The 24285-nt window shown below is 38.9% G+C and overlaps 1 protein-coding gene across 1 annotated transcript in view; it reads right to left on the reverse strand.

Moving 5' to 3' along the window:
- Positions 1-23531, reverse strand: part of GARRE1 (granule associated Rac and RHOG effector 1) — a gene marked incomplete at its 5' end in the record, with an annotated part of 33243 nt that extends 9712 nt beyond the window's left edge. The window contains 9 exons of the mRNA XM_080638807.1: positions 2443-3437; positions 3938-4063; positions 5204-5301; positions 10072-10230; positions 11153-11314; positions 11451-11546; positions 11831-11971; positions 14151-14357; positions 23037-23531. Of these exons, the coding sequence (XP_080494933.1) occupies positions 2443-3437; positions 3938-4063; positions 5204-5301; positions 10072-10230; positions 11153-11314; positions 11451-11546; positions 11831-11971; positions 14151-14357; positions 23037-23531 (2479 nt within the window). The remainder of the gene's footprint in view (positions 1-2442; positions 3438-3937; positions 4064-5203; positions 5302-10071; positions 10231-11152; positions 11315-11450; positions 11547-11830; positions 11972-14150; positions 14358-23036) is intronic.
- Between the last annotated feature and the right edge of the window lie 754 nt (positions 23532-24285).

Here is a 24285-nt window from a genome sequence, read left to right on the forward strand (position 1 = left end):
TAGAGGGGGACAAAGTTCCTGTGGTGCACATGAAGAATTTGCTGGGGAAGACAGTCTGGGTTATTCCTGCTTCAGGTAAAGGCAAACCCACTTGTGGGATTGCTTTTGCTCAGGGACCCAGATATACTTGGTGGGTAATGCGGGAAGATGGGGAAGTCTGATGTGTACCTCAAGGGGATTTAATATTGGGTGAAAACAGCCAATGAACTCAATTGTATGCTGTTGCCTGCTATATAACACTTCTATAGCCCATCAGTTAGATGCCCATCTCTGCCACTTGGGGCTTTGAAAAGAAGATATGTGGTGTCATGATCATCAGCAGAGAATGAAGTCATGGGAAAAGCCAGCAGCAGCAGCGGGAGTCTCCCAGAACTGTCCTCAGGCCACCATTGACTGATCCTGACTTCCCTCCAATTGCCACCCCAACAAAGACTGAACTTTGATGAGACCAGAGAAGTTGAGCGGTGTCATCAGCAGGCAACAATCCAACACCACACACCATCTCTCCTGCCCTGAAAGACTCTTACAACAGATGGAACCTGACATCCTGGACCGGATGGTCTCAGTGAACTTTATAGGGATGGTCCATGGACTAAGGTATCTGTCTCTTTGTGTGTCTGTATATACATATATATATATATATATATGTGTATATATATATATATGAAAAGAGACAAAAAGCGATAGTATATTGAAAAATGTGTGACCTGAGCATAACATGAATGGTATGGAATAAGGGGTGGATACTGCCCTGGGTTCAGCTGTAACAGTTATTTTTCTCTTTCTTAGTAGCTGGTGCAGTGCTGTGTTTCAGCTTTAGTCCGAGAACAACACTGCTAACACCAATGTTTTTAGTTATTGCTAAGTGATGCTTACCCCGACCAAGAACTTTTCAGTCTCATTTTCTACCAGGAAGGAGGGGCACAAGAAGCCAGAAGGAAGCAGGGACAGGACACCTGACCCAAACTAGCCAAAGCGGTATTCCATACCACAGCACGTCATGCCCACCATAGAAACTAGGGGGTCACTCAGAAGGCCCAGATCACTGCTCAGGTTGGGCTGGGTAGCGGTCGGCGGGTGGTGAGCAATTGTATTGTGCATCACTTGTGTTTATTGTGTTGGGGTTTTTTTCCCTTCCTTCTTTAGTTTTATATTCTCTTCCCTTGTTATTTCCCTTATCATTATTATTATTGGTGGTAGCAGCAGTGATTTGTGTTATACCTTAGTTACTGGACTGTTCTTATCTCAACCCCTTGGAGTTACATTCTTTCGATCTCCTCTCCATCCCTCCAGGAGGTGGGAGGAGGTAGAGAGGGACTGAGCAAGCACCTGCGTGGTTCTGAGTTATGGGCTGGGCCTAAGCCACAATGAAACTCCACTGATTTATCAACTAAGTTGACAAAGTAAGCATCAAAACTGAGTTCTGAGATGCCTCCACAGTCCTCACACACATGCACATGCAAAGGGGCACAGGAAGCGTATTCTGTGGTTTGATAACAGGTTTTCCTGTTGGTGTGAGCGCTGCCTCCCTCCAGGCAGTTTTCCTAAACGCATACTAGTTTCTATAGTGACGTTCCACGCCAACAGAAATTATATTTATGAGATAGTGAATTTGTAAATTGTTCTTAGTAGACAGTGGATTTGTAAATTGTTCTTAGTACTACTATCAGAAGAATTCATTAATCTCCTGTTAGGCTCTACAGTCAATTTCATAGTCTTTAGCTATTTGCTTATGGCTATAAAAATTTATCTCACTTCATCATTTATCTCACTTCATCTTTTGACAGTAATCCCTCTAGATTTACAGTTTATTGGTGGTTCAGACACATCTGGCAAACCACATGGCAATTGCTCTTTCAAAGTCTGTAACACTTTGGCATCCAAGCTTCTCACTGCAGTCACAGCTGTGGAACAGGAACCAGTAGGACTCCCATGGAACTGCACAGTAACGGAGGGGAAATGCAGGGATATGTGAAAGATGCAATCCAGTTTAATCTCCAGACTGCAGGACTGATAAAGACCACTAAGGATGATTCTGGGGAGATGTAAAATATGCAAGTTCAAGAGTTGAGTTTTAAACAATTTCAGAAATTATCAACAGGAGGAACATCATCTGTAAGTATCTGTTTCAGTACTTTGATATGGTCCATACAGGAAAGGTCAGAACTACTACAGCTGGGACAAGGAACAAGGAACTTGTTTCCATTCTTACTTATCAATAAAAGTTTCTTGTACTTTAGTTCATCTAAGAATGCATACACATAAATACCTGCTGGCCTCATAAGCACCTTTGCATTTCGTGAATAGCTCTAGGAAATAACAGTTATTGCTAGCAATATTTTACAGTATTCTTTGTGAAAAAAACTTTAAATAAATAAATAAATAAAGAACTACATACATACATACATACATGAATACATAAATAAAGGAAAAGGCACATACCTGCAGGGTCAAAAGGCAGGATTTCTCCCAGCATCCCAAACACTCCATCAGTTTGGTCACGATTTGGCCACGTGTTGTTTCTAGGTCCTTGTGGTTTCTGTCCTAACATCTCTGACATCATATTGTCCATATAACTGCTCACAAGACCCAAGCTGTACAAATCAGAACTTAAATCTGAAAACCCAGGATTGTTCCATTGGTTTATATGAGACAATCCAGCTCCAACAGCTTGGGCTGGCTGCTGTGAAGAATTAGTTAGCCATTTGGCAGGTACACGTTGCTGTGGTCCAATAGGTTGAAGCAAGTGTTGGTAAAACTGAATTTGCTGCTGCTGCTGCTGCTTTTGTGACTGCTGTTGCTGTGACAAGCCTTGCTGGGAAGGATGCAGTGGTGTGTGAGAGACAGATTGTGGCTGCTGTTGTACTGTTCCTGATTTTTGTTCTGCTGCTGCAGAGGATGCAGCAGAGTTCCTTCTTTTCACCATCGGAGAAGTCTGCTGGGATTTGCCCATGTTAAAACCAGACAAGAAATCTATGACATCCTGCATTTCTTGGTCAGTTGGTAAATTCATACCTTTGTCATCCTTGCCATCATCAGGCTTGAAGAAGTTGTCCCGTCTTTCAACTAGAAACCCATTCACTAGCTGGTTATCTGTGCTCTGAACTGACTGCAGTGGATCTGCAGTCCTAGGAAAGTTACCGATGTTCAAGATGCTTTGTAACCTTGCATCTATGTTAGTGGGCATTTTAGCTTTCTCCTCTGAGTTGGAACTTATGAAGACATTTTTGGAAGGTGTACTGGGGATTGAGTAACTTCCAGTATTACTTGCACTGGTGCAGGAAGTTTTTTTTGTAAACCGTGAAGTCAGTTTTGAGAACGTCTTTTGCAGACCACCTGAAGATTTGCTTCCATTTCCAGACGGCATGTCAACTTGATTCCCAAAGTCTGAGATTTCACGCTGTAGCTGGATCTGAATACAAGGCAAAGCTTGCTCCCTGCATCAAAAACACATATATCAAACCACTCATACAACTGAGTTAGTATTTCAGAGGAAAATGTGTATTTGGGTGTAGCTAGTGGAAGAAACAAAACTAAGATTGCTGAGTTCATCAATTATTTCTTATGGTAATAATGCAAATTATTACTAGTATTTGCAATTGCATTAACTATTTTTATTAAGAAATTTTAATTGTGCTTCAAGATGTAAATGGTGACTAATTAAATAAAAATCAAGTGTTTTTATAAGACAGAAACAAATATTTTTGTACACTTGAATAAGTTTTCACTTGGTTTGATTTCAAGAAGACTGCTGTATCTCTGTACGTACCCTCAAGGTACCTATGTAGATTACCAATTTTCTGCACTCAGTTTGACTACAGTTTTCCCCTCCTGATGAACAGTATTAAACGCATCAGTACAAATCTTTCAACAATGATGGCTTTGTTTAAACTAGGACACTGGAACATGAAAACATAAGGCTCAGGAGGAGATATACCTTCCTTCCTTCCACCTGTGTATGTCAAACACAGCAGTGTAGAGCACATCTACTAGCCCCAAAGTCTTCTCCGGATCCAGACTCCTCTGTAGCAGAGACATTGTTGCTGGATCTTCTTTCAAACACCTGTAATCATTAAGTCTAACTTAAAAATTAAAATTTTAGGGTTTTTTTTACATTAGGCAATTTTACCATACCACTCAGATACTAAAAGGCCAATTGCTGCGCTACAGAGGTGCAACTAATAAAAGCAGCACAATGTATGGATGCCTGAGGGTTCCTAAAGACTATGCCTGCAGCTTCGGTTCCTTTCTACTGTTGAATATACAGCTAATCTAACTGTAAGAGTTGCATAGTTTATTTTAAAATCATGATTAATGATTAGCTCTTTAGCTGAGCAGGCATGAGAGTGCAGAGCCACTCCCACCCTGTGTCAGCAGGAGGAGCTCTTCCAGAGCACACAAAGCCTGGCTCAAGCACTCCACATGATCTTAGTTCTTTCATAGTACAGCAATTTACATGAAGAGAACAAAGAAGTGCCAGTCTATAGAGGAATTAAAGATGTATTTGTATAAACAAACTATCAGTTGATTCACACTTTTGGACATACCATTGGTACCACTAGTAACAGGCTCTCACTAAGGATTCAGATGAATGAACTGTGTTGCATTGAAATTCCTAACACTGGAAACTCCGAAGTAAGAGAAAGGAAGTGTTCTAAATCCAAATCATTGTTTCAAAAGGGAAGAAATCCTCACCTAAACTGCAGATTAATCCTACCGTTCTTCCCTAGGCAGTCAGCTAAACTGGCAGGGATAGAGTCTCTTGGACCACAGAGTTCTGCGGTTCATGACAGTGCTTAAAGAACAGCCCAGTGAAGAAAGCGCTAAAGCTCTCATATTAAACTCATCTAACTCCTGGTCTTCCTGAGGCAAGAGCTGTGAGGACCTGCTGGGAAGAAGCATAACAGGAATACTACTGGATTATTATTTTTTATTTTTTAAACCTTCGTCATCAAGCTTTTACTTCCTTGTAAGAACGCCTGTGCCTCAGCACTGCCCCTCTTCGTTGCCTCCAGAGGCAGCACAAGCAGAAAGACATCAAAAGTACAACTGTCAGTCTGTCAGGAACTGTACTCAGTTCCAGACAAAGGAACTTCAGGTAGATATGCCTAGTATTCTCTCTTCCACTCGTACTGCAATTTTTCCCCCTATATACTTCAGTCACAGCTAACAGTATAATCAGCAATACAGTATTTTTATTTACCAAGTTGATGGAACTTGAACCACAATTCTGGATCCTTCTAAACTTATCTGAGGAGCATAAGCTTCTTTATTTTCAATCTGAGCTGTGTCCACAACCACCTAGCAAATAAAATGAAAATAGAAATTATTTTAAAAATTAGTTCAAGATACTTTATCACCACTGTAGTCAAGATGCAATAATCTCAACTATGTGCCATGCTACACATGTAAAACATAACCAGATAAAAACAAATCACACAATTATTGCAAGTTTAGTTCTATTTTAAAAAGTAAATTTAAAAAATAGTTTGATACAGTAACCTGTATTTCAGGGACTTAATTATTCTCAATTGCATACTATAGTTATGCATCACAACGTAGTTACCAACTTCTTTACCTAAACAGCTGGTAGTCATCAGTGGCTTCATGTAACAGCCCCTACATTTGAGAGGTTTGGCACTATTAGTACTTTAACAGCTCCTCAACACCTATTCATCAAAATATTTTAAATAATTAAACTGCAGTGCATGTTATGATATAGACAAGTAGTATAGACTCTGAAACTCTTCACATAGCTCACAATTCTTAAGAGCCCCTCTTTCCTTTTAAGGTTATAAAATCCCACACTAACATCTGTCTATTCTATCTAATAGAACTGTACTACTATTAATTCCCTATTATATAAAGAGAAGAAAAGTGACTGTTCAATTGGTGGAATTCTGAGCCTTCGGTGTGACATCATGAAGATATATGGAAGATAAAAGCCTTGAAAAATCAACCCTCTGTCATGAACCTTTCTTTTTATGGAATGGAGGAGGAATGGGTTCACTTCAGCTTCATTTAAACTTCAAAACCAGTGATAGTAAGTTCCATATTTGGTTCGTGCTTTCTGTTTTTGTCCAGTCTGCACGGGTCGGCCTTTTTGATCATTTCCATAATCTCCTATTTTGGTCATGCTGAACCAGCAGCTTTTTGGCAGCCATCAGCAGTTCTTGCTCCAGTGACTAGCAGATTAGCTGTACCATTTATCCTTGAAATGGCTAAAGTCCTTTGGTATAAATAAGCCTCAAGGGATATTACTGGCTCTCCTGCGACCATTCTATACTGGTTTTGCTCCTAACTGCTTGTCTACTACTGGTTATGAAGAAATGTGAAGTATGAATAATGCTTAAGAGTCTCTTTTCTTGCTTTGACAAAGCCAATGACACTTGAACATAATTACTTCCCACCTTTAAGGTATTTTAGCATAAGGCCTTAATTTTCCTTCAGTTGACTCTAAGCATTTGTGCAAGTCTATTCAGACTTGTAAAACATGTCTAAGCACAGTGACAAAGAGCGATGCTATTACCCACTCATGAAAATACCTCATTTAATAACAGGGCAACTCCATTTCTTCTTCTCCCTGTATTTGTACCATCTTAATTTTAGGTAATTTGGTAATCTGCAATTCAGCTATATTGCAATTATAACAGGGGTAACAAGAGAGTACCTTAGGAGTGATTGTTCTCAACTCCCAAGAAAAAAATCCTGTCTGTATCTCAGACCTGTAAGTCAGAACTAAAATTCTGATTTAGCAGACATAAATCACTTCTGGTGCCTGGCAGTGCTCCTGGTCTGGGCTTTGCTGGGGTGTCATTGTCTGTCTATCCCATCTCATTCCCCCCATTCCTTTTTTGCCTTTAAAAGCTTTACATCTCTCAACATTTTGTCAGAGTTACAACATGCGGGATTTAAACATTATTACAAGATTTAGGGCTTTGCAATGCATGTTTTTTGCACAGAAAGATGTTCTAGCACAAAAAAGGCTGGCTAGAGATTCAATTAAACCTTCTCTTCATGACTCTGCATGATGCCAATTCAAAGTTTTATTTCTACGCATCCTCTGAATTCAACTATTTTAATACACATCACTTATTAAAACATGGAGGTTTCTTCAGCTGACCCAAATCTGAAAATATAAGTCTTAATATATATTGCTAAGGTAAAAACTGTGCTTAAAAAAAATTATTTCTTATGTTTAAAAACAGAAGCCTAATATAACCAAGCAAACTAAGTCACATCTCATTGTGCTTTCCACTCTTAATGAGTTTGTTCTTAAAAGGCACATGGCAAGATATACTAAAGATAGACTAAAGACTGTCAACTAATGTTCTCTTTTAAATTTGGCATCTGAATGACAAATTTACGCACAATTCTGAACTAGTACAGACAGTTTAGTTTCTAAAAGCTGTAAAGCAAAGGCTATATAACTCTGTTCCATGATTCACTTATCCGAGTTCTACACAAAATAAACTTAAAATAAACACATTCTCCCTCCCCGCCTGGTGGGCGCTTAGAGGATAGCTTCCTGTGCATCAGACATCTATTGTTCTTAATTTACAGGTGCTTCCTCTCTCATTTCCACCTAAAGAATGCTTTAGAGAAGCAAATCACAATTTCTCACCGTTGCATGAGGCTACACAGAACCATAATTGAACCTCATAAAAAATTACAGCATAGAGTTTATAAAGAAAAACCTCAACCCTCACACCCTTCCAGACTGTAACAAATCAAAATGAGAATGAACGAAAGAGAGAAGGCTGTCAAGTATTTCGTCATGCAGATAGCTCATTACTGTGCCTTTGAAGATAGAAACCTGCTACTTTCAGAACCTGATATTCATGCAAAAAGCTTTGGACACATCCATGATTCAACACAAGTAATATTCCATATATCAGCACTGTCATTTGGGAGAATGTGTAAGTAAGTTTTATGCTGATGACTCTCTAAATGTTATGATAAAGCTGAAGAATATCACTGCTTTAATTACCAGCAGGTCTAACTAGTTACGTCTAGACTGGGGGACATCAAGACATTTTCAGACTCCTGAGTCCAAGTGTGCCTCGGGCCACTCCCCAGATCTCATCAGGGCAGAACCTGGGTGTGCACAACACTGAAACCCCCTGGAAAGGAAATGACGGGAGGTGCAGCATCCTCCAAGGCATTCCTCATCTAGACACTTAGGAGCCAAGAACTCTTGAGTTACAGCACACTCCCATAGGGCTGCTGAGAAACAGTTCCTTTCTTAACCTCATTTCCCATCCCTTCCTGCTGGCTCCCAGCATCCTAGCATAAACAATGGTAGGTGAAGACACAATCCCACTTAACTATAGCCTTCTTTTTAGTTCTTGTACTTTCTAATATTTAATACGCTTTCCTTGGAAACACCTCAGTAGAAATTTGATCAATCCTACTATTCCACAATTGCTTTCTTTCCCTGCAAAGATACCACTTTCTTACACCTCCCTGTAAAGCTTCCTTACACAGAGTGGTTAACGCACTTCTATCTCTTGTCCTTGAATCCCCGTATCACAGTGAAGTCAGGATTGACAGCAGATGCACTGCTGTTGAATACTGGTTGTCTGCGCCTTTGATTTTAGGCCTTCTTTACATGAAAAAGACACTTGAATTACATTATGATTTGAACCTACTCCTCTAACAGATAATAATATCTAGTATCAAAGGAATGCTAAAGTAGAAACACCTGACAAATTCATAACTTACAATTTATCATTCACCATTATTGAAGACCTTGTCAATAGTACCATAGAATCATAGAATAGTTAGGGTTGGAAAGGACCTTAAGATCATCAAGTTCCAACCCCCCCTGCCATGGGCAGGGACACCCCACACTAAACCATGTCACCCAAGGCCTCATCCAACCTGGCCTTGAACACCACCAAGGATGGAGCATTCACAACCTCCCTGGGCAACCCATTCCAGTGCCTCACCACCCCCTCAGTAAAGAATTTCTTCCTTATATCCAATCTAAACTTCCCCTGTGTAAGTTTTAACCCGTTACCCCTTGTCCTGTCACTACAGTCCCTGACGAATAGTCCATCCTCAGCATCCAAAACAGTACCAAAACACGTGTGGCTTAATGAACTAGGATAGAAGGTCAAAGTCACATAATCAGCTGTGTGATTTGTTCAAAAAATGTGATATTTACTAATTATGTAGCAACATGGATCCTTTCATCAGAAATTACAATTAATTACAAAGTCCTGATGGCTTGAACAAAGAATTAATATATGAATCAACAAGAAGCATTTAGGTTATTGTAGGTTAAAGACGGTTCAAAGAATACTTGACAGAAACTGTCATAGGTACCTTGCATTTTCTTCCTATCAGATTGCATTCGTACCCCCACTTTGTCCAGTCAAATGAAAACTCACATTAGTCCAAAAAAACCTGTGTCATCAATGGACACCTTATTAAATGCAGAGATTTCAGTAATTAGTTAGGTGAGCACAAATGCATTTTCTTATAGAGGATGTTGCAAGCACCTATCTTTAACAACTGTTTAAACACTCTAAAATCCAAGGGGTTTGTTTCTAAACACATATGTCAACAGCACAGTGTTTAATTGCTCTGGGCTCTTTTGGAGATGTGAGGTGGTATTACGTGGTGCAGAGGACTTCCTGATTTACGCCAGGCAGGAAACCCAGCTTCCATTCTAAGCAGAGAGGAAATAAACAAAAAAAGGCAGTTTTTAAAGCTCATCTGAGAAAAGTGGGGAGGAAAACGGGGAGGAAGAGTGTTTCTTTTTAATATGGTAATCTATAGATTTGAAAATCTTTCTATTTCAGTACGAATTAGAAGTTTCATTCTTGTGTTCTATCTAGTAACAGTGAGTACAAAGTACACAGTACATTCTCCTGTTCCTATCAGCTACAGATGAACTTGCATTCTACGAGGATACACTTTGCTCATAAATCAAGTTAGCTGCAGCATTAAAAATGGAGAAACACAAAGTAAGACCCTGGAAATTAATTTCTAAACTCTTTAAAATACCCAGTTTCTCTTCAGGATGTAGCCCTTTTTTTGCTAAGCCTATTCATAGTCACTTACCAGTCCAGCTTGGCCAAACAACAATTGTACAGCAGTTTTGCAGGCTCCTCGCCAAGTGGAAGGGCAAACCTGATTTAGTACTTCAGTAACAGGAGAGTCATCCCGTGGTGTAAGTCCATTATGGCATCCAGCTTCCTTAATCAACTGCAGCATTGTGTGCTGAAAAAATAAACATTTTGTCATACTAAATACACGATTCAGAAATGTTAACACCAATGCTTCCACATGCATTTAGCATTGTTCTACATGCTTTTCAGCCAACTGTAAGGTCTGTTACCTCTGAACAGTCTTGTACAGCTACAAAAGCTCAACTGCAGAACAGAAATATACAAGATCATCTCTGCTATTGGGAACACAACACTCTTCAAAATAATATAACAGGTGCTTCTGCTTAACTTGCAGAATGGTTTAATTAAAACTACAAAAAGCACTGCAAAGACAACAGAAAAGCAGCATTTTGAGGATGGATTGTTTCAACTCTTTCAGGAACTAGGAACTCGGCTTATCCTGAAAAAAAAAAAAAAAGTGAAAATCCTGATTCAAATTGCCCAAATTACTCCTGAATGGACATCTTTTCCATTCCTTCACACTGAAAATACAGTTAACTTCTCCACAATTCTCAATTATTTTTAGCAATTGGTTAAAGTTTGTAAGAAGACATTAAGAGGAGCTTTGGTACAAACGCTTTAAGTATCTCCCTTAGTACTAGGCTGAGCCAGACTTATTTTGGCATCAAAGAAGGTAAGTGCTGTCAAGTGCAGCACCTGGTTGAGCCACCTGCAAGGGCTCATGTTCCCCTCCACTTCTTGATGCCTAACCCATCTATTTTCCCAAAGGTCACAGAAGCTTCAGTGCCTCCTAGATATCCCTGCTGCTCTCAGATAGAACTAAATTTTTCCAGGTGATTAAATGTCATCAGAAGCAGGCGTGGACCTACAATGTTATCAAGATCTTGTTTCTACAGGAAGTCAGGCTAAAAATACACACTTTTAAATACAAGTTTGGCACTGAACTTCTACTGCAGTTGTTCTCTGAAGATTAAGGAATTAAATTTTTTTTATACCCTTTACTCTGTTATTACCGTTTTCAGCTTCAGGTTTTCTGCTGCAGACTCATTAAAGGATATTCCTTTCAGAAAATGTGATCCTATCTGAACAGGTACAGTGGGCAGTTCACACTGAATGGGCTGAGGTGGAGTCTGTCTCCTTCCTGTTTGCTGGGCTTCAGCTTCACTGCAACAGCCCTGGAGTACAAACCAGATCCATTAGAAGAAATTAAGGCATTAGAAAAATCTTAACATGAGTCCAATTTATTTGTTTGAAACAGTTGTTTTCAAGGTGAGGAGGGATGAACGAGAGCGCAGGGTTAGCAGATCTTACCTGAAGACTTGCTTCAATAGCTTTTGGGTTCAAGTGAAAGCCAGCCTTCATTGCATATTCACAATGGCCTAAGCTCTCCAAAGCCACTTTGTAAGCCTGGCATTAAACAAAAAGTTGAGATAGCACAGGCATAACAGCAAGTAAGAAAGCAGTCATCACATCTGGATACATATATTATGTAAGAATTGTTACATGGAGTTATCCTACTCAGTTCTACAGCATACACACATTTACCATATAAGCTTCCAATACTGTAATTCTCAAATACCTTATGGCTGCTGTGGTACATATTTCTGCAGTAAGACAGTCATTACTTATTTCATTCCTTGGCCCACAGACCGTACTACATGCACATGAAAGCTGCAGTCTTTAAAAACTACCTGCAAAGCACTGTCAATTTTCATGTTTAGCTCTTTAAGCTGATGTTCAGGGATTGCCACACTCTGTGAGCAGAAAAGCTGCTGAACTTCAATTCCTGCCAAACATCCATCACAGCCTCTTTCTCGGAGTCGAGATGTGGCCTGTAATGAAAAATAAAAATCCAGCGTAAAGAGGTTCAACTTTAAACCAGGTCAAGCTTAATTCAATTTTAAAGAAGAGAAAAAAAACCCCCAAAACCCCACAGAGTTTAAAACATTATAAAGGAGTTGAGAAGCAGCACCTGGTGGGAAGGACCAGAGGAGATTATTTATTATAATTTATTAAATCTCTACTGCTACTTTGAAAGTACAAATCTCACATAATCTGTATGGCATACAGGTGTTGGCTAGTGACTTAATTCATTGTTTGCTGTTACTATTCCAGCTCCCTCTCAGGACTAAGGATCCTGTTACACAGGCCACATGATGACTGTCATTACCAGAGGAGAGACTTACAACTTCAACATAAAGGGTATTACTTGCCACAGAAATACATTTAACCATGTGGACAACACTCCTGTGTACACAGGATCTATTTTATGAAATTGAGGTTGATTACTGTGGTGTGATTTGAGAAGAGCCACACAAGAGTAAGATCAACTTAGCACAGCAGGAGAATAGTTCTATGTAGTATGATTTTTAAAAATAAGAAATATGAAAAGTCACATATCTAGTTTTAACTGTAAAATAATACACGACTGAGCAGAGTAAAACAAAAAAAAACCTGCTCGCAACTGCATTTAAGGTCTTGGAAAAAGCTTATTTTTTCAGACTATGAAGGAGTCTTGCTCTAAAGCAGGATGCTGAAATTGGGGATTTTTGGTGCTACAGCCAATGGTCATTGCTCACCTCATTGATGCATACAGAATTACAGCGTTTTCCAAGTCAAAAATCTTAAAAAGGGAAAACAGTTTCAAGCTACTGACAAAATATTGTCTTAAACTTTATTCTGAAACAGTATTCCCTGTCAAGAAAGCTGGTTTTGTATGGAAATAATGGATTGCCTTCCTCCACAAAGTTAAAATTTGGGAAGATTTCAGTATTTCAAATCTCCCTTCTATCAAAATGACTTGTATATTAGCCTGTATAAATTATGAAAGAGCGCAGATTTTTCTAATGCTATCTTAAACCCCCCCACAAATACTTCAGAGTAGTTATTTTGGGCAACCATAAAAATTGAGAAGTTTCTTCTATTTTTATTCTAGGAACTAGGAAGAATCTGTATTTTTCTCTTCTCCTCTCCATGCATGTTTAATGAAGGATTTCATTAGTGTAATACTTGCATTAAACTCTATTTCAAAATACAGGTTTTATTAACAGAAATAGCTGAAGGGGGCTGTCAAGGAGGTACAAGGGGAAGTTAAGGACTCAGATTCTGCAGACCGAAGTTTAATTTTAACCCCATTTTAAATAAACTTCATAGCAATGGCAGGGCATTTCTAGAAATTGTAAGAGTTTTAAGGAAACAAGTATATTAAACGCAAAAATAACTGGTTTTATTGCAAAAGGAGCACAGCTATACCAGGATTAGACCTGTTACAGTTATCTGTATTACACCTAAAGCACTCCCAAATCCTTATTTTATCCAACGAAATAAATTTATGCTGCAGTAAAAATTACAAACAATTCCTCTGCATTCATAGTTCTAAAAGAAACTTGTTTGCTTTCGTACACCTTGCACATTCCAGGTTGATAAATGGAAACCTTGACAAGATTTCCAGTCAAGATGACTATAAAAAGCCTGTGTGTGCTGCCAAATTGGGCTTCAAAAGCATATGCTCCAAGTTACCTGAATTTAAGGAAAATGTGCATGCAGTGTCTGAAGCCACTCTGATCTATCACTCTGCAGACTTCAACAGTGCAACAGAAAGCAGAAAAGCTTTAAACATAATCTAAATTATTTTTCATTAAGGTTTTCTGCTGTTTTTTCAAACATTTTACCACTTCTGCGAAACCACACCTGAACGCTGTTAATTCATTACTAACAAAAACTGTGCACTCCTTATATACTCCCTATATATCACAAAGAAAACTTTACACAGGGCAGAAATACATCAGGTAAAATAGCATATGGGTATAAGTAAAACAGCATATGGGTATAATCAGCATACAGCTAAAACTAACTGCACCATGTTCCCCACTTCAAATGTAGCATGTTTTAAAAATCAAAGACTTTCTTCCTATAATGCCCTAATAAAGGGCATCCAGCCTAAATTTAGGTTTCACTAAATGTAACTGCCATTTCACTAAATATAATGTAACTACAGCAAGACCTCCATACCTCTGCTGCTCCTCTCCATGATCTTATTGCATCTTCTAGCTCATTTGTGGGGCTTATATTTGAGGTTCCAGCCCCACTAACATTCTTTCTCTCCTGGGCTACAGCTTCAGCAAAGCAAGAGTGTGCCACTGGCTGGACCTTCTGCAAAGCTTGTGACAGGAACTGAAAGTGGACCTGCATCACCGTCAAGAAACATCGCCCAAGTACCTGTGGGAGAAGAAACAAACCCTTTTCAAGCAAGTAGAGGATTTCATGGAAGTTTCTCTTCTTCCTTGTTCAGTGTCTGGGGTACTCAGCTCTTTTGTTTCTATTAAAATAACACTTCAGATCGTAAGTAACACTTGATATTTAACCATTTACTTAAGAGTAAGGTAATCAGCAAGCAAACATTGGTTTCTATGAATTAAAGGGTGATCACACTGATCCCATGTCATTTTTCTGCACTCAAGTTACAGTTATTTAAAGAATGAAAACCTTGTTCAGTTACTTAGCAATACTGAGTACATGAAACAATACAAAAAGGGGAGTAGCATACTATCACAAGGACAAAGTCAACAGCAAAACCTACTTGCACATAGACCTTACTGAATTTATGCTAAAAAACCCAAAGCAAAACAAAAGCCTGAATAATTTTAAAACAGTATCATTAAAATCAGAGAAGTTTAATCCAGCAGTTTATCTTCCAAGCAGAGCAATAATCAGCAATAAGCATGAAAACATTTTGCCACATAATGCAGTGACAACACAGTGCCATTTTTAGAATGTAACAGTGACTGCAGAACGCACAAAGTTGCGGCTCTGTTGCTTGCACTGTCTGACAGGAACTGCTAATGCTGGCACAAATCTTCTCTTCAGAATACTTCACTGAAATGGGTCATGGAGTACTCACTTGGAAAGCCCGAGGAAAAGCAGGGAAGCGAAGGGCTGCTGATGCCTTCCCATACTCACTGGGCTGAGCGCAGCACTAGCACTGTGCTGGGGAAGAGGGTCCCAACTCTGCATCCCAGACCGCTGTTCCCTGCACGTTTCCATCCCCATTTATCTCCCTCTGTCATACCAGTGCTAATCAGAATTATGACCAAAGACAAACATATGCCTCAGTTACTACAAACAAATCAGATAACACAACTTGAGTATTTAGGCACAGTCACAACACATGGAAGACCAGACAGGAGTGGAGCCATCCAGCAAGACAACCTGGAAAGCAAAGCAGCACAAACAGGAGTGCTCCATCTACCCTCAGGGTCATGCTCTTCTAAGCAAACCAAAGCTTACCACAAAGCACAGCTACAATGCAGTAAAGAAGCAAGTATTTTCCAAATTACTGTAGGAAGTATTTAAAAGCTATTCAGAGTGGTTTTTTTCTTTTTTGGAGTTTGTCACACAAAGTGGTTTAAAATGTATATTTGACTTTGACTGATTAAAAGAAGACTCGAATTCCATTTTAGGAATAAATCATAAAATACATAGATAATGTACAAAGCCATTATGCCTTGGAGCAAATAAATCATCAGGCTTATTTTCAGCTACATTCTTCTGGAATAAAAATATTCCGACACAATGATCTTTCTGGCAAGACTCTGTAGTCACACGAACAGTTATATGCATTAACTATCTACTTCAGAAGAACCAGTGGTGGCAATGCTATTTTCCATTGCATCCGGACTCCTTTTGACATTCCATTCTGGTTCAATCACTTCCCTTCTTTGTACAAGGCATGAAATTAAACATTTTTAGTATTTTGACTGACCTCTGAAAGGAGTTTGCCTTATTAAAAAAGCAGTCAGCAAATGATAAAATGAAAAAAAACCCCTCCAACATTCCTAGCTGCAAGGTTAGAAATATTTGTAAGAAAACTGGTGATCTGAATATTTCTGTGTACAAAGAATGCAGTTCTCAGGGGAAGAAGAAACTAGGACTCATTACGAATTTCAAGCTGATTAAGTTTCAAAGAATATTTAAGGTACAGAGGTTAAAGTTTCCCCTGCCTGGGAATAATGCTCAAAATAAACAAATTATTTAGTTTTTTCAAGTGGTAGCACACAACATGCCTAGTATAATTTACAATGTTAAACAGTAAAGATAAATAGTAACATCTGCTTAACTGAACTCCTATTTTGTTAAAAAAATAATCTATTTCAGCCTTCCTCAGAAATGGGAAAGGATAGTTTTAACTGCTTAAATAAAATCCAAGTGGTGGAGGATTTTTGCACTATTAAACGCTTACTGCAGATGCCAAACTCACTTTGCTTTAAAGTTCACTTCTTGAGGGTTTTCTTCCGAAGAGCTGAAACTGTCTTAACTGGAGAAAGAAGTACAACTACCACAGTTTAACAAATACAGCCAGGGCTGGCCAGCAGTCACCGAAGTGTGTAAAGCAATATACTAAATCTCTGTTGCAAAGCCTGCAGAACGGTATTAGCATATGGATGTGTTTTTTCCACAGATGGAGACACCACTATCTCTTTTTGCAAGGTTATTTTTTCCTACTTTTCCATACAGAACTGTTTAACTCTCCTACTTTAGACCACAGTAAGTACTAAAAACCTAGAGACTAAGAGACTGTGCAGTAACTAAAGACAAAGTGAAATCATCACAGGTGTCAACTAATAACTTCTTCATAGTGATGTGTTTTCTTAAGCCATTTCCTAGAATACTTTATATTGCACATACAATGAAGTCTTCAGCTTGCAAGCTTTTTGTCCCAAGAAATACAGCTCTAGCATCTTGACTTCCTTAACGTTACCAGGCAGGACAGCTATCTATCTCAGCAGGGAATAGCCCTACCTAAAGGAATCTGTCTTTCTGTTTAGGCAGTTGGAAGCAATGAGACTTTTTGGGGAGGTCTCACTTCAGAATTTCTTGTCTCTGAAACAGACGCTGAGTTTAATCAAACTGGCTACCTACAAACAGGAGCATCAGGTAGAGATGCAGTGTTAGGTTAATCAGTCCTATACCATTCTCATAATGGGGGCACACAATCAACTTTGGAGTATATTGCTGGACAAAGTGCACACATAAAATTGCCAGATTTCTAAACAGTGATGTTATGCAAATTCCCTGGCAAACAGATCTTACACAACAGGTTCTTTAAAAAAAAGAACACTGCCACTAATAAAGTTAACAACAACCAGTGTCAGCCTTCCACACTTCATACAAACGCTGACCTGCAGTTCCAAGTACTATCTTACATAGCAGATTTTTTTCATTGGGAGGGAGGGCTATTTCCCTAAACAAACAAAACACTCAAAAACCCAAAACACCACAACACACTTTTCAGTGGTTTCCTACTACCTCCTTTTCCCTTAACAGAGTTCTTAACAGTTTGGGTAACGATAAGCCTGTGCACAACCCATCTACCCACTGAAGAGTCAGCTTAAAATAGCAACATAATGAAGCTAACAAGGAGGTATGACTCAAACTGGTGTAGCAGATGATGAAATTGCACCCTTTCCCACATATTACTGAAAGTGGGCAGAATATTATTCATTTTTACTATGCAGCAGTGCCCTGCAGTTTGCAAGAGTGAACTCATGACCAAACTGTGTCTTCCCCTCCAAGGGAAGACACAGTCCTGCTCATTGAAGAAGTGGTACCTACAAGACAAACTAGATTCCAGCAGAATTACAGCTATGGTATTAGCACATATGGGCAACCCGACAGACTCATTTCTGCTAATGCTCAACCAGTAGTGATAATCTGACAGCTACTAAAATGCTAACTACGATTTAGCAAAAAAGCATTTAAGTGTTAAGCATTTTAAAAATAAAAAGCCATTAAAATGTAGTACAAAGCATTTCTAAAGACAATGCTAACAGATCTGAGAGCAGATCATGAGACTGCAGAGCAAGACAAGAGGACAACGGCATTGCAGCAAGCCATAGCATTTTCTACTGATTTGAAGCAGCTTTTTGCTACTGACAGTTTCTCAACTTGGGAAAGTCTGAAGCCAATCCCTGCAAATAACAGCAAAGACAATAATAATTTTTCAAAATGTATTTAAAATTGTGCTGTACAATGTTTGCTAAGGACAGCTTACATTTTGCATTTACTTAGACATTTCTGTCCCACGAGCTTCTTGATCAAAAATCTTCATTTACTATACAGATAAAAGCCAAAAAGAATAACTCTGTTTAGTACAAAGACAAGTATCCAAGTAAACATCCTGTGCCCATTCACGTTTCCATTTTGTTTAGGAAGGCAGCATGTACATCTGTCATTACTACCACTTCTAAGACAAGACACAAGCTCCACGTAGCTAAACCAAGATTCATTCTTCACATTTTGCAGTACTGAGGCTGCTGCAAAACTTCATAGAAGATGAGGAAATACACAAACTTTTTTCCAGTTTTAATTTTCCCCCTCCCCCCCGGATTTCCTTTAGCACTTTTATTAACAGGAGTGCAGTTTTACTGCAGTCTTCCAGCTTTCAACAGAGCTAGAAAACTTAACATAAAATGCACTCTTCTTCCCCTTGATTTCCAACCTGTTTCTCACCCATATAAGCACAAAACACCTGAGAATTCAAAGTTTTTTGAAAGAGGAAATGAAAGGCAGAAAACAAAACTCAGCATTTGCATTTCTGAAATTAAGAAACCTTGGAAAACTCTATCTGTCACCAATACTTTGATCAAGAGAAGTCATCTTCTTGCACATCCTGGCAGACAGCTCTGAACTAACAAGCTTTGTTCTGCTAAAAAAACAGTAAATTAATTAAACCCCTCATCCACTGCTGCTACAGGCCAGGCTGCACCACTTTTTTTGTAGTTCAAATCTAAGTCTGTTCATCAAAACCTGAAGTTTTCTTGATACTGCCTGCCCTGGGGCTAAAGCCCACTAGATAAAAATGTGTGGCACTATAAAAAAGCTACAGCTCTCTGCTAAATTTCTAAAGACAAACCTGCTCTGCTTATTTTTCTCACTCTTCCTCAAGAGATACTGGCTCTGATGAGGCAGGCTTAGGAAAAGTGTGTCTCCCTTAGCTAGGCTCACTCATAGAAAAAGCCTTGCTCTCACGTCCTCCTCAGGAATTTGAGGTTCTCTCCTCTCACCCTACCACGAAGTACAACTCACCTCTCACTGTTTCTGTAATATCAGAGTCAATCCTTCAAATAAGAGAGTCTGGAGTACCTCTTCACAGGATATCGCTGAGCTGCCACTCAGACATTCAACCGTCACTCAACCCTCTCTCAGAGTTGCAAGTTCTTTCACTACAGAAGCTATAAAAGCAAATTCAGATATTACTTTATTTCCCCCTTGTATTTCCTAAGGAAACAATTACACTGGCTGTCACACTCTTTCGCCCTCAGTTTCCCTGGTCAGTGAACTCTGATGAAATTAGGCAAGCCCTTCATGTTTTTCTGTTTCTATTGTGAACTTTTTAATCTTGGTGATAGTTTCAAAAAAATGTTAAATTTCCTACATATATGGGGAAAAAATCCTAACCCACACTTTCTTAAATTAAAATTTCAGCATAAATAGCTCAGTCTTCAAATCACAGAAACACAGAGTAGGAGAGGCTCTCGAAGGTCACCCTACTGTCCCAAGCAAGGAGCAATTTCACCTGGGTTAGTTTTCCTAGATGCAGGTTTAACCTGTTCTGCAAATTATGCATGATGCAGGCTCCTTACCCTTTGTACCAATCCACGTCAGTGCTTCACTAACACTACAAAGTATTTCCACAGCATCTAATACGAATCTTGCATTCTGAAATTTAAATTCATTACTTCTTGCTCCACCTTATGTGGACATTAACAACAAAGCAATACCACATCTTCTTCCAGCTTCTTACATACCTGAACAATTCTGATTTTCCTTGTTATGTCTTCTCTTTTTGTAGGGTCAGTCCTTTCATTTTGTCCTCTGAAGTCCTATTTCCTGGATGTCTGATTGCTCTTGTTATTCTCTGTTGTCTCTCCAGTTGCTCACTATTTCTCTAACTACCCCAACAGTGGTACATGGGGGCACTGTTGTGTTTAAGGCCATAATAACCAATGAAGAGAGTTGAATGCTTCTTCCATGGTTCTTGCAGGTTACAGTCATGTTAAATGCATGACAACTGCCTCTTTGCACAGTATCAACACCACCGATTTATTATTTGCAACCACACAATACTGACTCCTACTCAACGTATGACTACCATAAGCCATAGAACAGTTCTTCAGAACTGCTTCCCAGGGGGTTCACTTCTGAGGCTGAAAATGTATTTTTAAACATTGCAACATTAAATTTTCCCCTCTGAATTCTAACCCAAACTAAAAACTCGTTTGTTCAATTCAAGATTATTTTTTAATTCAGCAGGTCTTCCAGCATACTTGTATCAAATGCTTTCCAAGTCATCTACAAACTTAAATATATTCTCTATACTGACCTGCCAAGGTCCATTTGACAGTGAGCACTGATAACTGCTTCCTGGGAACATTCACCCAACTAGCTTGCCCATATACTTAAGTCATCTAAACCATGCTCCCTGGCTGATTTACAAAACCACCATTAGAGTCAGTATCAAAACCTTAAATTTTGCTGGTTCTAAAGCAAAAGCAGAACATAGTACTTGCATCACTACACAAAAATTCCTGTGAATCTTGATCATTTTTTTTTTAAAAAAAAAAGCTATATGGAAGATGGAGAGCCTTCCAGTACCTAAAGGGGGCTTACAAGAACGCTGGAGTGGGACTTGTTACAAGGACCTGTAGTGACAGGACAAGAGGGAATGGCTTTAAGCTGATAGAGGGGAGATTTAGATTAGACATTAGGCAGAAGTTCTTCCCTGTGAGGGTGCTGAGGCGCTGGCACGGGGTGCCCAGAGAAGCTGTGGATGTCCCATCCCTGGCAGTGTTCAAGGCCAGGTTGGACACAGGGGCTTGGAGCAACCTGCTCTAGTGGAAGATGTCCCTGCTCATGACAGGCGGTTGGAACTGGATGAGCTTTAAGGGCCCTTCCAACCCAAACCAGTCTGAGATTCTATGGTAAAAGTACAATGACAAATGATCAATTTCTTCAAGATATGCCCAAAACCAGAACCAAGCAATGCAGCTGGTTTTGCCTGCATTCTCTTTACTTTTGTTCCTACCACAGAGCTGCCTGTTGAGAACAGCATGACAGGTGCACATGCTGCTCAGGAATATGGGTTAGGTTTATACAGGTAAAGCAGGGACTAAAGCAAGTTTCCCTACTTTTGCTTTAAGCTGGTAGGACACACAGCCAACTTAAGCAAACAATGTTTTGCTTTGCTGGTGAACTCCCTGCTGAAGAAGCACTCTCCATGCAGCGTGTGGGGCAGGGTCTAAATTAGTACCTAGAATTGCTTGACCAGGTTATAAAAGCAGTATACAGATACTATAGCTAAAAACAGTGATGTTATTAGATTGCCTTCAAAAATACCAGTCCACAGAAGACAATTATAACAGATATATAGCAAATTTTAATTCATTCTATACTAAGCATACAACACTGAAAACAGCCATATTTCTCACTACAATTATGTACTACAAATAATATTCCACTTAACTACTTCATCCATAAGTTGTGCAGTTACAGAAAGCAGATATATGCTGTGTATATAACATTTATCCTTACAAAGTTACCTGAAATCTACATAAAAAATAGGAGAACTCAAAAATTAGTTTTCCACTCAGGACGAAGTTCTGTAGGAATAACTTTGCAACAACTGCTGTAAAGTAAAGAAATATGTCAAAATATGAGGAACTACTTAAAACACCAGGGATTCATCTGTGACTGTCACTTAACACTGCTTGTTACGCAGTTAAGACATTTACTACAGGAGAAATACCCAGAAATACCCAGCCAGGCACAATGCGAGTTGGGGATCCTCTTTTAACTCCAGACTCTGTGAGTTTTGGCTGTTGGGCACTCTCTGCCAACGTATGGAAATTATAGCAAAGTCAGGACAAATTTTTTACAATGCAAAATGTAAAATGTCTCAGTCTAGCATGGTATTTTTCTTCTAAGCACAACAGCTCAAAAATACAAAAATGCTTAGAAGAGTGATCAAATATGATTTCGCATCAGTTTCAATCACTAGTCACATAATATGCAGCTTTACACAAACACTGATGACAATACGCCGCTCCCGGTGTTCAGGGTTTCCCTTAGAACAGATAATACTAAGGAAAGTATAGGCTGATTTAGAATATGATGGCTTAATACTGTTAGAAATATTAACAGTAATAGCAAAATAATGTAATTTTAAAAAATTTAAATTGATTTAAAAATCAATTTAAAGCAAATTAATTTTATTAATTTTATTAAATTAACAAAAATAATAAAAAATAATAAAATTAATTTTATTGTTAATTTTATTGTGTAATTAAAGCAAATTAAAATAAAAATTTTAATTTAAATCAATTTAAAGCAAATTAATGTAATAACAAAAAAACAGAAAATTGTTTAAAACTTCTATCTAGCTGGTTTGGAGAGGCAGGGTGCTGGTTTGGTTGGTTGGGGGTTTTTGTTCTTGTTTTGCATTATTATTTTTAAACTAAGCATGGCTTCCCTCAAGAATAAAGAGGTTGTTGGATTGCTGGTTTTAAGATTACATCATATAAAAGATTACCATTTAGAAATATATAGGTGATACAATATAATTTGTACCTCATGTTTCTTATTTCATGAAACCTTTAAATAGAGTTCAAGTTCTTATACAGAAATACCTATTAAGTACCTGATTCAACATAGCTGGAAGTTAGGCACTGCAAATGACTTACTACTTTCAAGAAAACACAGGAAATGAAGAGTTTATCTTTTTACCAGCACTGTCCACAAATACAAGGCAAAGCAGAGGGAACTTTCGGTGAATAAGTGATTTTGCAGAGATGTCCAACTAAGAAGGAATGACACAAATTCACATGCAAAACAGTAACTTACCTCAATGTCTTGTAGGCTGAACTCTTTTTGATCTTTAAAGTTTGCAGCTCCTGCACTCAGTTCCATCAGCATTTTTGCTATTTCTGGTTTTATTGCTGCTGTGAGTCGACTCGCTGCTTCCATGACATGTTCCTGCACGTCTTTCAGTTGCATAGCTGCCTTAGAATAGTGCGAGTTCCTAAACACACTGCTGAAAAGGTCTGTAAGGAAAGTGCTTGTACGGCAAAACACATTGAGTGCATCCAGGTATTTGGAGATTCCCTGCTGGATGTCTGCAATCGGAGTCGTATGGGACACAGGGTGGCTGCAGCTGCCTGCAGCAGCTGAGGAGACCAAGGGGGATGCTGGGGATGTAGATGCCAGCGGTGCGCTCAGGGTCCTGCCTAGCTCAGGCATTTGATACTGCTGGTGTTGCTGCACTTTTTGCTTGGACCCGCCAAGCAAAAAGCGCCGCTTATAGTCCATTTTGCTTTCTTGTGCACTACAGCAATACATAAGTGAGTGCTTGTCCAAAGATTCCTTGAATTAACAATCACTTGTCAAATTCCTTCCCCAAATATATAGTTACGTACAGTAATAGTGGAGGACTGTGTACGTAGGTTTCACAAAAGGCATTTCAAAAAGGCAAGCGTCTGTATAATCTGTATCAGCAGTGAGAAAGGCAGCAGATTTGCTGACTTCGTATTTTCAGTGTTCAGTGCAGCCCTGCTGCAGTTAAAACCGTAGTCAAAAAGCAAGCCGATGTATCTTAATAATGCTCTGTCTCCTGTTTGGTTTTCCAGTCTGCACACAGAAAAGCAATGCTGGAGCAGAGAAGCTACTGCCTACAATTTCTTCACGAGCATATTGTCATCACTTGCTGTTAAGCCTACAGATGTTATTTTTGTCAATGTAAATAAAACAGTTTTAGAAGCAATAGCTTAATACGATTTTCCTGTTAGCAGTATCAGGGAAAGTGGAGCAAACCACCGATCAACAGCGATTCTAAAAGCAGTGCAGAGGCTCCCTCCTTGAAAAAACAAATCCTTACGTCAGCAGATCAAGTATCTTCAAACGTCTTGACAGATCCAGTCTGCCAAATTGATTTACTTGTAGTGTCTCTTATTAATACTGGAGGAGAAAAAAAAAGATAATCTGGACTGTTTATAGAAGACTTTGCAAGTGTAAGCTATTAAAAATCAGAGTGTTTATTATTGCAAGCCTTCTTTCCCCTTCCTTGTTTGTTGAGGTAGTTGTTTCCGTTGTAACA

The sequence above is a fragment of the Psittacula echo genome (assembly GCF_963264785.1).
Source record: "Psittacula echo genome assembly, chromosome: Z".
NCBI classification, from domain to species: Eukaryota; Metazoa; Chordata; class Aves; order Psittaciformes; family Psittacidae; genus Psittacula; species Psittacula echo.